The sequence below is a fragment of the Microtus oregoni genome, unplaced genomic scaffold, assembly GCF_018167655.1.
Source record: "Microtus oregoni isolate MIOR12 unplaced genomic scaffold, Mior012 000000F_ref0000247, whole genome shotgun sequence".
NCBI lineage: Eukaryota > Metazoa > Chordata > Mammalia > Rodentia > Cricetidae > Microtus > Microtus oregoni.
Genome location: NW_024543059.1, coordinates 26111356 through 26124060, shown reverse-complemented (window position 1 = coordinate 26124060; position 12705 = coordinate 26111356). Strand labels below are relative to the sequence as shown.

The 12705-nt window shown below is 45.1% G+C and overlaps 1 protein-coding gene across 3 annotated transcripts in view; it reads left to right on the top strand.

Annotated features, from left to right (window-relative positions):
- The window catches only part of Ttc23 (tetratricopeptide repeat domain 23), a 71286-nt gene that overhangs the window by 14692 nt on the left and 43889 nt on the right, over nt 1-12705 (top strand). For all 3 annotated transcript variants that reach the window (XR_005974377.1, XM_041652785.1, XM_041652796.1), the window contains exons 2-5: nt 1655-1854; nt 6354-6477; nt 9327-9477; nt 9656-9781. Coding sequence is in view for 2 of the 3 variants with exons in the window: in XM_041652785.1 (XP_041508719.1) it covers nt 1675-1854; nt 6354-6477; nt 9327-9477; nt 9656-9781 (581 nt within the window). In the remaining variant the exon portion in view is untranslated. The remainder of the gene's footprint in view (nt 1-1654; nt 1855-6353; nt 6478-9326; nt 9478-9655; nt 9782-12705) is intronic.

Below are 12705 nucleotides of genomic sequence, written 5' to 3'. Positions count from 1 at the left end.
ATCCTTTTTAAAGTTACAGAAGGATCTTTCTCACGCACCAATTGACATTTCTCCCCCTGTCTGAGTGGACTCGTCTATGACTCAAGGCCCTCGCCCTGTGCAGCATTCTCTTCGCAGTAAACTGTCCTGTCAGCTCTCGCCACCTTGGTCTCCTGAGCGCTCAGTCCACTAGTAACTTCTTGCTCCCTTCTCCCTTGCCCTGTGTCCGGGAAACACTCAAAAGGAATAAACTGAGGTAATTGGAGTCTTGGTTTGTTTTCTTTTCTTTTCTTTTTTTAAAGACGGTTCCTCTGTGTAGCGTTGACTGTCCTGGAACTCACATTGTAGACCAGGCTGGCTGTGAACTCACAGAGATCCGCCTGCCTCTGCCTCCCGAGTGAGTGCCACCACGACACACCTTGTTTATTTTTTTCATCTCTCAAAAACCAATGTCTTCAGAGATTGTGGGAGTGGCCAACCAATGATTGGTCCAGCCTGAGACCCTTGCCTCGAGAGTGAGCCCACCTCTGACACTGCCTGGAACACCAGGACCCAGAGCCTGGATCGCCCAGTGATCTAGGATAGAACCAAACACATCTGGAGAAAAAAACGTCAATGTAATGATGCCTAATGATGCCCTGCTATACTCATAGACTGGTTCCACCCAATTGTCGTCAGAGAGGTTCTCTCCATAACTGATGGAAACAGATTCAGAGACCCACAGCCAAACATTAGACTGAGCTCTGGGAATCCTGCTGTAGAGTGGGAAGGATTGTAGAAGCCAGGTTGTCAAGAGCATCACAAGAAAACCCACAGAATCAACCTGGGCTCATAGGGGGTCACAGAGACTGAACCAACAACTAGGGAGCCTACATGGGATTGACCTAGGCCCTCTGTGTAGCTTGGTCTTCTTGTGGGACATCTAATAGTGGGAACAGGGCTGTCTCTGACTCTTTTGCTAGCTGTTGGGACCCTATTCCTCATACTGGATCACCTTGCTCAGCCCTAATAAAAGTCAAGGTGCTTAATCTTACTACAACTTGACATGCCATGCTTTATCTATATGCATGTAAGCCTGCCCTTTTCTGACTAGAAATGGAGGAGTGCATGGGAGGAGGGACCGGGAGAAGAGAAGGGAAAATCAGTGTCTTATTGCCGGGGTCCTCTCTTTAAACCTTTTGAGTTTTGTAACATTTTTGTCTGCTTTTTTATTTCATTTTTGTTTATGGTCTGTTTATGGGGTTTGTTTTTTGTTCTGTTTTGTTTTGTTGTTGTTATTATTTTAGGCAAAAAATATATAAATGACTCCATTTTCTCCAGATTTAAAGACTACCAACAGTCATTTCCTTTCTGTCTCAAGGTCAGTTGGAGTTCAGCGATTCATTTGTACTCATTTCAGTATAACTTCATTATGAATCGTTTGGACTCACGTAATTTCTGTTGGGATGTCTCTATTTTACTTAGCAGAAATAAGACTGAAACTTTAAAAAGAATTCTGCACCAGCCACCATGCCCTTTTGAGATAAAATGTTTTTAATTTTAAGGAAGTCATAGGCATAGTGTTGGTATTTTCCTAGAGGTTGACCTAGAGTTCTAGAGAAAACAATGTGATTTTTTTTAAAAAGTGGCTCCAAAAATGGCCATCTGACACCTTTCTTTTTTATTTGGCAATTAGAGGACAATGTGTATGAGAATATGCAAGAATCACAGGAGGTCCCCATGTCCAACCACCTTGACGAAGTCATTGCTGCGGTCAGCGACACTGCTAAGAAGAGAATCCCGAACAAGCTGTTCCAGACAGCACTGTTCCAGCCCCCTCGAGAGAAACTCCACCTGTGTGAAGAGAAAGCAAAGTCCCACTTGAGCAACCGTGAGGTAAGGAGCCTTGAGGTCACGCACCTGCTCTCTGAGAGCTGAGCCCTCATCACAAGCATGAGAAGCAGGGTGATGGGACTACATTCCATACCTCAGTCGTGAGATTCAAGAGAGTCCTCAAGAGAGAGCCTGCCTTCTAGCATGAGTGTGGGGTGCAATGATTGGTCTTCATTGTCAATATAACTGGATTCAGAATCATTAGGAGTCTTGGGTAGGGGAGGCACATACCTGTGAGTGTGCCTGTGAAGGCGGTTCCAGAAAGGAGTAACTGAAGGTTAAAGATCACGCTGACTGTGTGGCTAATGTACATCCCCATGAACTGAGGCTCTAGTGAAATGAAAGAGGAGAAAGGAAGAACCATGCTGAGGACCAGCGTTTCCCTTTGCTTCCTGACTGCTGTGACATAGCCACCCTTTGCTACCACACCCTTCTGGTCACGATGGACTGAGCCCTCAGAAACCCTGAGCTGAAGCAGGAGCCTCCTTACTTGTTTCTGTTGGGGATTTCGATCACAGTAACAGAGAGTTAAATAATATGTTGAATTTTAGCACATGCCAGACTCTACCTACAGTGGATTATAGTACAGACTGTATGAAACATCTACGTATGTACAGCCCATTCGAATGCTCTTATGGTTCTTGTTCCCCTGTCTTCCTTCCCATCCACCCCTCAGTCACTCACTCATTCCCATGTGATCCTAGCTTCAGAGGGGTTTGTGTATGATTGGACTGAGATGATAGAAGGGCAGTCGCTGTGATCAGTTCTGGAATAGGTTCATTCAGTGGCCATACAAGTCAGAACAGCAACTAAAGCCTGGATCCTAGGATGGGAGCTGATGAAACTGCACTAGAAACAGTGTTAGGAGCCCTCCAGATGAGGACAAGGACAGGAACCTTGGGGACAAATGTGGCGGAGAGATAAGTGTTGACAGAGGTTTCTGTCATGCTGGGTCCCATAACCGTTCAGTCCCAAAGAAACACACAGAGACCTACATTAGTATAAACGGGTTGGCCTATTAGCTCAGGCTTCTTATTAACGCTAACATCCTACATTAACCCATAATTCTTGTCTGTGTTAGCCATGTGGCTTGGTACCTTTTATCAGTGAGGCAGTCACATCTTGCTTCCTCTGAGTCTGGGTGATGACTGCAGACTGTCTTTCCTTTTCCCAGAATTCTCCTGTTCTTGTTATTCTGCCTATGCTTTCTGCCTTGTCGCCTCGCCTATACTTCCTGCTTGGCTACTGGCCAATCAGCATCTTATTAAAGCAATACAATTGACAAATCTTTACAGGGAATAAGATTATTATCCCACAGCAGGTAAGTGCCAAAGACCTGGGGGAGCAGTCTCTTTGAGGGACTAGAAGGGAACACTGGAACAAAAGCTTTGGTGACACAGTGAGGAGTAACTGCTCTGTGGATAGAATCCAGGCCCTGAAAGGCGCCCACTCTTCAGACAAAGAGTTCTAACGGCACTGGAGGGACTTAGGGCTGTCGACAGGAAAAGGCCATGAGCAGAAGAATGTTCGCTCCACAGCTGTTCATTGGCAGGGTGCAGAAGAGGGTGCTAGGCTGGGGGATATTTGCGACCGTCTCGGAAAGGAAGGACAAAGGATTGGAGGTGAGGCAGAGGTGCCGAGTTCCTCTGAAGGAGATATAGAAATGTGAATCAGAGGGGCTGACTAAGGAGGGAGCACAGGAGCTAGAGACGCGAGTGAGGTGGAGGACGTGTGGATTCTGACTTAGACCCCATCTGTCTGAGCCCTGTTCATTCACTGTGCACCTAATTTTTATTCCATACCCGCTGTCTGTTAATACTGGGGTTAAGTAAACTCTGGGCCAGCTCCTCAACCAAGGCTTTACAAGAGAACTAATACTTCATGCACAAAGGCCTTTAGCATGTGTAAGGGCACGAACTGCCCTCGTGTGTCTAGAATGGTACAAGCATTTCTTCATTCTGTGGCAGTGAAGAGGCTGGAGCTAAGGGATGCTAGTTATAGATACGCCAGAGCTGTTCACTGTGGGAATAGAGGGTGTCCATCATTTACATCAGGGAGGGCCTCGGAAGGTTGTGGCCAGTGAGCTGAGAACTAAGGAAGGAAAGAAGCTAGCTGAGGGAACGGAGCCCTCGGGAAGGGAAGGGAGAGGAAGCAACACATGGAAAAATCTCCAGGGCAGGCTTGCGTGTGCCCTGTCTGAAGTGAAGAGAGGAAGCCATGGGCTGAGAAGATGGACACATGGTCAAAGAAGCAATCAGCTCCGCTAGGACCTTGCAAGTTACAAGCTGAGCGCCCCACAAGATCTTAACATTTTATCAGGGTCAACCTGGTATAACTTATTTTTTTTTAAAAAAATCCATTTCTATGTAGTTTTTCATTTTAAAGTGCATTCAGACAGAAAAGTTATGGCTCAGGCTGGAGAGATGGCTCAGAGGTTAAGAGCATCGGCTGCTCTTCCAGAAGTCCTGAGGTTAATTCCAAGCAATGACATGGTGGCTCACAGCCATCTGTGAGATCTGGTGCCCTCTTCTGGCCTGCAGGAGTACATGTAGGCAGAACACTATATAGAATAAATAAATCTTTGAAAACAGAACTCATGAGTTGTCAGCGTTTATCTTACTCATTTTTTCATCTGTTTATTGTGCCACTGAGCTGCAGCCCAGTGTACTCACTTGGATCTTTCATTTTATTCTGGCTCACTCTTTCTCTTTACTATCATTATTTTCTCAGCTATGAACAGATTATAGATACTATTATAATATATAAGAATGTTATATATAATATATATGGCTATATGTTACATATTAAATAAAATAATTTCTCTTCTTTAAGAATAAGAATATTCTCCCATATCACCACAGCACAGTGATTGAAATAGGAAACTAATACCTATGTAATAATGTTACCTGATTTGTAAAAACAAAACAAAACACAAGCAGATCCATGGATAGATATGAGTTCGCACTGAGTAGAGATTCAGTATCTCTTCGGCCTTCTTCAATCGGCTGCAGGTTCCTAGCCTGAAGCAATTACTTCTATTGTCCTGTTATTAAATAAAACTCAGGAATCAGATCTGGGGTTAAAAATCTGATTGATCAGTGAAGTGGCAGAGAAACAACCAGTGACCTCCTTTCTCCTTCCTCTATCCAAAAGGGACCACAAATCTTTCTAAGACCCTCCCTACTTCTTCCTGTGTCTCTCTGTATGTCCTGGGTCTTCCAAAACCTCTATGGCTCATTCTGGTCAGCTGGTAGCTGGCTCCACCCTCTGATTCAAAGTAAACTTTATTGGCCATCTTGGAAGTGTCAGAGTGTGATCAAACTATCCCATAATACTAGTTGTCTTTGTCTTTGCTGCTCTTGATATTCTGAGTCATATATTGCAAATGTGTCTTCCTTTGGGTCTGTATTATGTTTTCCACAGGCAGGTCTTCATATCTCAATTAGCACAGTCAGGATAATGCCCCACAGGCCAAACTCTGGTGAATTTGAATTTTGTCACATCAGCAATTATCATTAGCCATCAGTAATGCTGGCAAGCTAGAACCTTCCTGTGTAGTCTCTGCACGGAGCCTCTTAGCCTTAGCCTAATGCTTGGTCATATTCTTCAGGTCCCGTGTAAGAGCAGAAAACCTCCGAGCCATCTCCCTAACCCCAGGGAACTCCATATTAAAATCCCCCTAAAACGCCTCATCTCCAAATGTAACTGCATTCTGGTAGACAGGAAGTTAGGACTTCAACATAAGAATCTGGAGACAAGCTGGGTGTGGTGGTGCACTCCTTTAATCCCAGCACTTGGTAGGCGGAGGCAGGTAGAAGCCAGCCTGGTGTACAGAGCGAGTTCCAGAATAGCCAGTGCTACATAGAAAACCCTGTCTTGAAAAAAACAAAAAGAAAACAAAAAGCGACCTTGGAGTGAAGCACGATTCATAAAAACTCAGAGAAATTGGGGTTCAACCTGAAGGTCCCAAAAGCAAACCAGCCAACCGACCTCAGTCCGAAAATGGCAATCCTGCCTCCAGGAATCTCAGAATGAGACAGTGTCTGAGAGCTGTCTCCTCCCGTTTTATAATCCTCTCTAGGGCATGCGCTGTCCGGTTTCTATGGCAACGAGTGTAAGGGGGGCGGTTCAAGTTGAGAGCTAAGGTGTGTTTTTTGACGACCACTCCCACTTTCAGCTGGACCTACAGCAGCTGTTTGCTAAATGTCAGCTGGAACATCAAGGCGGCGATCAAACGTCTGTTCTACCTAGTTTTGTTTCTTCCGCCATATTTGCCACCATTAAGTTGTATTTACTTCTTAAATGAATTGTGGTTTACTTCATCCAGTCAGGTGAACACTCTACCACCCCAAACAGATCATGTTTGATTCGCTGACACATCCCAAATGCTTAGCACATAGAAAACAGTAAATATTTACTAAGTGGATATACTTACACGTAGGCCTTATGGCTCTCATGGTCTAAGCTGTCTATGTGGTAAACTCAGTTTCTTTTCCTGACAGTACAAACAGGCCATCCAGGAGCTTGTGCGCTGTGTGGCACTGACAAGAATTTGCTACGGCAGCTCACACTGGAAACTAGCAGAGGCGTTTGTTAATCTGGCTCAAGGCTACCTCCAGTTGAAAGGTGAGTGTCTCTCGGCTAGCGAGGTTCAGTTCATCAGCAGAAGGCTTTCTGTTCTCCCTGTCTCCAAATTGAGTTACTCCAGAGGGATCAGGTTTTTGTGGTTCTCCTTGTCAAGTACTAAGTGGCAAAGTCCTTTTAGGAAGAATCGGTAAGGTATATAACATGTAGGTATCAGCAGGAAGAAAGGCAGATTGGGATATGGATTTTTTGTGGCCTTAGAATTAGAGTTCTTGGAGGATAACCTCTCGGATGAAAAGGTGGCAGGACGGAAGCCAAGACGTGGAGTAGAGGCTTGAGTTTTCTTGAGAGGTGGGAGGCAGGGGTCTGAAAGAGAGAGAAAGAGTCACTCTTTAGTGTAAGTAGTCAAAAAATAAAAGGCTAACCCAAGCCAGCATTAGCTTGTACAGCTTAAAAGGCTCAGGTTAAATCGGGCGGCAATGGCACTTTAATCCCAGCACTCAGGAGGCAGAGGCAGGTGAATCTCTGTGCGTGCGAAGCCAGCCTGGTCTACAAACAAAAAGCTAAGGTGAAACTTGCTTTAGACAGCCATAGCTGGTGTTCCAACTCTGTGGCCATCATTCAGTCTTTTTCTTTTCATATGATTTGGCTCTGTTTGTCTTGGCATTAGCTCCACCTTAGCCAGGCTTTTCCCATAGACTACCAGCAACTTTAGGTTTCCTTGCTAAACATGACCAAGAAAAAAAGACTATACCACCCACCACAACATTCCAGGATTTTGGAGGCCCCTCATTTAGACTTCACTGGAGTACATACTGAAGTGAAGGCACAGTCTGGTAGGTCAGACCTGATTCTGGGTTTTCCTGTGTCCTGGGAAAGAAGCTGGTTTTGGCCAGCTTAGGGTGTGCAGGGGTTGAGCATCATAAGAGGAAAATAGAAGGTGGGGATGGATGCAGGAAGGTAGGATGCAGATCCTCGCACGTGGGGTCTTCTACTCGCTGCTGATGCTGACTTACACAAGGGGCCCCACAGTACCGCCCTGCACTCGATTCATCCACCGCAGAGCAATGGTAGGGTGCTGGCGGCACGAGCCTCCCAGGGTCCAGCAAGTGGCCACAGCTGGAAAGTACCACAAGATAGGCCATTCTTACCTGTTTGTCAGGGGCCACCAGAGCCAGAGGGGGCATTGGAGATCATATCCTCCTCAGGATTTTCTAGGTGCAGAGAAAATGGATCCGAGTCAGAACAGCTTGCTGCAAATGCACATTGTTAAAAAGCAACTGATCGGAGGCTCAGACCTCGGAACCACATGCCAGTGCCAGTGTCCTGCCTTCTGGGATTTTATTTTATTTTTATTTGTTTATTTGTTTTTTTAAATATTTATTTATTTAGTATACAATGTTTTGTCTGTATGCCTACAGGCCAGAAGAGGGTGCCAGGCCCCATTATAGATGGTTGTGAGCCACCATGTGGTTGCTGGGAATTGAACTCAGGACCTTTGGAAGAGCAGGCAATGCTCTTAACCACTGAGCCATCTCTCCAGCCCCTTCTGGGATTTTAAATCCTGCTTCCTCCTGCAGCCCCCTCCCTTCTGCACGGATCCTTCTCTCACAGTTTAAAGTCAAATCTGTACTCGCTCTTCAGCAAGGTCTCACGGAGGGCCAGCCACCATGCTAATGGCCATGTAAAACCTATTCAGACTTAGCACCTACCTGTGGAGTGGGGGTGCTCCTACTATGTCTCTTCACCGTCAAGGTAGTTGAGGCCAGTTTCATAGTGGATGGTGGAACAGAGGATTCATGCTGGGCAGTCTCACTGCAGAGCCCATGATCTTGAAACTGAGCCTGAGCTGTCTCCAGTAGATTAGGTTCAAATACTAAGGGAAGGGGCTCTTCCTGGAATCCTAGTCCGTCACTGTAGGTAGGACATATGGACAGTTGACACCGATGAATTCCTGACAGTCAGGTTAAAGCTATGCCTTTAAAAGATAAGAGACAAGAATTCTGCAAGAGTTCCTACACAAAGAAGATAGACTTGCTTCTCTCCATTAGAACGTATATTGTTTCTGTTTCATAGACACAGGAATGGAATTAACTTTTTATTTTGACAGCTTTTGCAGAGAACTGAGATCCGATTAAATGTAATTCTGAACCTGGGGCTGCAGATGTATGAATATGAGCAGAGGGGGTGTCAGTGTGGAGGCAGAAGGTGGGAGTGCGTGGGGAGGGTACCCAGAAGACTCCCGAGCTGCTCTTCCTCAGTCTCACCCCTCCCACAGGTTAATCAGCTCCTGGAAGAACTCTAGAACACACGGGGTAATCAGTAATAACACTCACCATCTGTCTCATGTTCGTCTGTGGCTTCCCGGGAGCAAGAGCTCACAGCACGGTAGTCCGTGACCTCTGGGGGTTGTATGTATACGTATTTATAGCCCCCGTATTTGTGCAGTGCTCAAAGAACTCTTTAATATTATGACTGCAAATGCATGAGCAGAAGACTCAGACTTCTTCGTATGTCATTTAGATTGCTGTCACTCAGCCAGGATCACAATTCCTGAATAGTTCGCTTCCTACCCAGAAAGCCACAGTCCTTGCATTCCATTTGTGTTTTGATAATTATTTATATTTTACATCTGATGTCTCAAAGCTGCTCAGTTCCAGCTTGTTGTGCTTATTTCTAAAAAGGCCATTTCGGGAAATGCTTTCCGTCGTGAATACTTGACATGAAACAAATCTGAGGTTGTTATAGTCAAGGCACTAGTTCCTGCTTCCGAGATCTGAGTCTGTGTGCAGCTGGACAACACTTGCCAGATTCCCAGGCTATGGGGAATCATGTTCCTGAACCACTGAGATTGAAGGGAAACCGACAGTTCTTTTTTTCTCTGTCCATAGGGATGTCCCTACAAGCAAAGCAGCATGCAGAAAAAGCCAAAGAAATCCTGGCTAGCTCCATGGAGAGTCCCTACCACGATAATACAAATGTCTTCAAGTGTTCCATAGAGCTTTTCTACACCACGGGGAAAGCAATGCTCGCCCTGCAAAAGTATCCTTTTCGCTTCTAATCCTCACCAACAGAAAGCACCGTTTCTGAAATTCTTATAGTTAATTCTCAAACAAAAAGTTGCTATTCGGGGATAACAGTATTGTATGAGCAAAGAAAGTGCAGGAGATGGGGTTTCAGCATCTAGGAACCAGTGGGACTTTTCCTGAACATATTTCAGATTTAAAGAGGCCGTGGAGAACTTGTTAAAAGCGGAAAGACTTTCCAAGGAGATGCTGCAGTGTGGGAACATGATAAAGGAGGAGTGGGTAGAAATCCAAGCGCGGATCAAGCTGTCGTTTGCACAGTAAGTTCCGGTTTAGAACCCGTACGTCTGTTGACTGAAGGTTCTTAGGCTTCTCCCAAGGCCATTGTCCAGTAAAGGAGAGCAACGCTGTCATATCAGAACAGCCCCAACCAAGACAAACACCAGTGACGCTTGTCACTTGATGTGGAATATACTCCTGCCCCCACCCCCTGTGGTCGCAGAGATCCTCTCCTCGTCCCCCCGACTTTCTTCCTGCCAGCTCTGCCCATCCCTGTTGCCCCTTCTTCCCTCGCCTTCCCCTGTCCTCTCTCCCACCCCAGCATCATCACCATTCATCCCAGGAAGCTTCGCTGATATTGATGATGTTTTTCTGAGGTTCTGCCTGGGATGGGATTCCTAGGTTACAGGATATCAGCAGTGCGAGCTCACTAGGCACTGACCCATTCCCATGCCCAGCTATGTGGCCTCTTGCAGTGTGGATGTGGTCCCATCTGTTATAACCCCCAACAATATTTGGCACTGTAACTCTTTCTAACTCGATGCCCTGAAGTATGTACCATGCTACCCAATTATTTTTAAAATTCCATTTACTTTTCTTATTGAATTAATGAGTTTGAATACCGCTGTATACCTCTGAGAATTTGAGATTCTCCATCCACAAATAGCCTGTTAAGGTCTATCTTACTTTTCTTTTGAAATTCTGTGTTTTCATACGAATAATTGAGATTTTTCTTATGTTATACATGTAATTATGATGCCTGTATTTTCTTATATCTATTGCCCTTTATTTTGTCTATGGTGTTCTTCATAATATAGAAATTATTCATTTTACCAGAGTCATAGCGAATCATTTTTTCCCCTTTTTGCTTTATGCCTTTGAATTTTGCTTAGAAAATATTTCCCGGGGGCTGGAGAGATGGCTCAGCGGTTAAGAGCATTGCCTGCTCTTCCAAAGGTCCTGAGTTCAATTCCCAGCAACCACATGGTGGCTCACAACCATCTGTAATGAGGCCTGCAGGAAGAATACTGTATACATAATAAACAAATAAATATTAAAAAAAAGAAAAAGAAAATATTTCCCATGCAAATCTCAAAGAGTTTCCAAAATTTCCCTCTACCTCATATGTTTTAAGATTATAAAAAACTATATGTGTATATGTGTCACATATACACATGAGTGCAGTGACTGAGGAGGCCAGAAGGGGGAGTCAGATCCCTGGCACTGTAGTTAAGGTGATTGTGATCCACCTGATGTGGGTGCTGGGAACCAAACTGGGGTCCTCTGCAGGTGCAGTACCTGCTGTTAAACTACCAAGCACCTCTCCAGCCACATTTTCAAGACGGTGTTACCACTCTTTACCTTCTTAGTATTTCATATCTCAGTTTAGAAGCTTCACTTTGGATAATCCAGAGATTATCCAAATTAGGGGTTTTAGTCTGCAGATGGATGGATTTTCTGAGCTATCCCACTGTTAACTGATTTTCTAGCTGTGGCATTATGGGTAGAAGCTTGTCTGCTTAGAAGCATCTCTGAGATGAGTGTGTTTTCTTTTGCCAGCCACTCCCCCCTCAGCTTTTAGAATGTCCCCAATGGCACAAAAGAAGCTGCATTCTTTATTGTGTGTGTGTGTGTGTTTGATGATTTAATGAGTCTGTATAACATGGACTATATTAATTTCTGATATTCAAATGTACATCTTAACACACACACACACACACACACACACACACACACTTTGAGACAGAATTTCTCTGTGTAGACCTGGGGGCCCTAGAATTAGCTTGGTAGATCAGGCTGGCCTCGAACTCAGAGATTTCCCTTGCCTTTGCCTTCCAAGTACTGGGTTTAAGGGAGTGAACCACTGTTCCCAGAACATCTTAAATGTTTCTTAAACTGATGTTTAGATGAGTGTATTTAAAGCCCCCAAGTGTGATCAACATTCTGTCTATATCCTGTGCTTTGCCATTGTTACACATATCCCAAGGTGGTTTTGCAGAAGGGGAGGAGAGCCCACAGCACCTCTTCTCCTTCGGCTCCCATCCTTTGGTGACTTCTCATCTCTGCTTTAGTGTTTGTGTAGCTGTGGTGAAGAACCCTGACCAAAGGCAGCAAGGAGTGTATGGAGCGGGGATAGCAGGGCGGGGCTTATTCGGCTTACAATTTATTATAGTTCTGTTTGTGTGGAAGTCAAGGCAGAAATTCAAAACGTCACTCCCCAGGGTCAAGAGCAGACAGATAGAGAAGTACCAGGCGCCCAGAGCCTGTTCCGTCTCACCAGTCATCGGGGAATGAGAGCTAAAGTCGTAAGGTAATGCCGCGGTCCCACGAAAAGGCCGAAACCTTTGGAAAGATTAATAGTGCCAACTGTTGGCAAGGACGTGCACTCAGAAATGCCCCCTCCCTCGTAACTGTTTGGCTGTTTTAGATAGGCCTCTTAGAAAACTGTGTTCCATTATCTCCTAAATCTGAACATCTTCACACTCTTTGACCCAACGGTATCGCCCGTAATATATACTCGGTAGAAATCTTTGCATGTTTATTCACCAAAACACACATCCAAGTCTGTTCCCAGCCTCATTATTCAGTAGCCAAGAACTGAGAACAGCCCAAATGTCCTCAAAAGGAAGCTGAAGAGCTGGGATCTGTTCGTATACAAAGGCATTGTCAAGCCGCTTGTTACATAACGTCATGAATGGCTCTCACAAACACAGTATTGAGTGACAGAAACCAGACCCCAAATATGCAAACTGGTTCCATTCATAGAACTGAAGGGAAAAAGCTCATTTGTTGGTGACTAGAGGGCTAACCCACACAGCGTCTCTGCCTGCTCAGAACGAGACGCTTTTTTATCCCATCGTGCAGGAGGTATACAAATGTGAGGCCCCGGATCTGATATTGGCTGCATCTGTTGAGACCTGACTAGTGCGTCAGTTCTTAGTGTTGAGCACTGTTGCTACAAAAC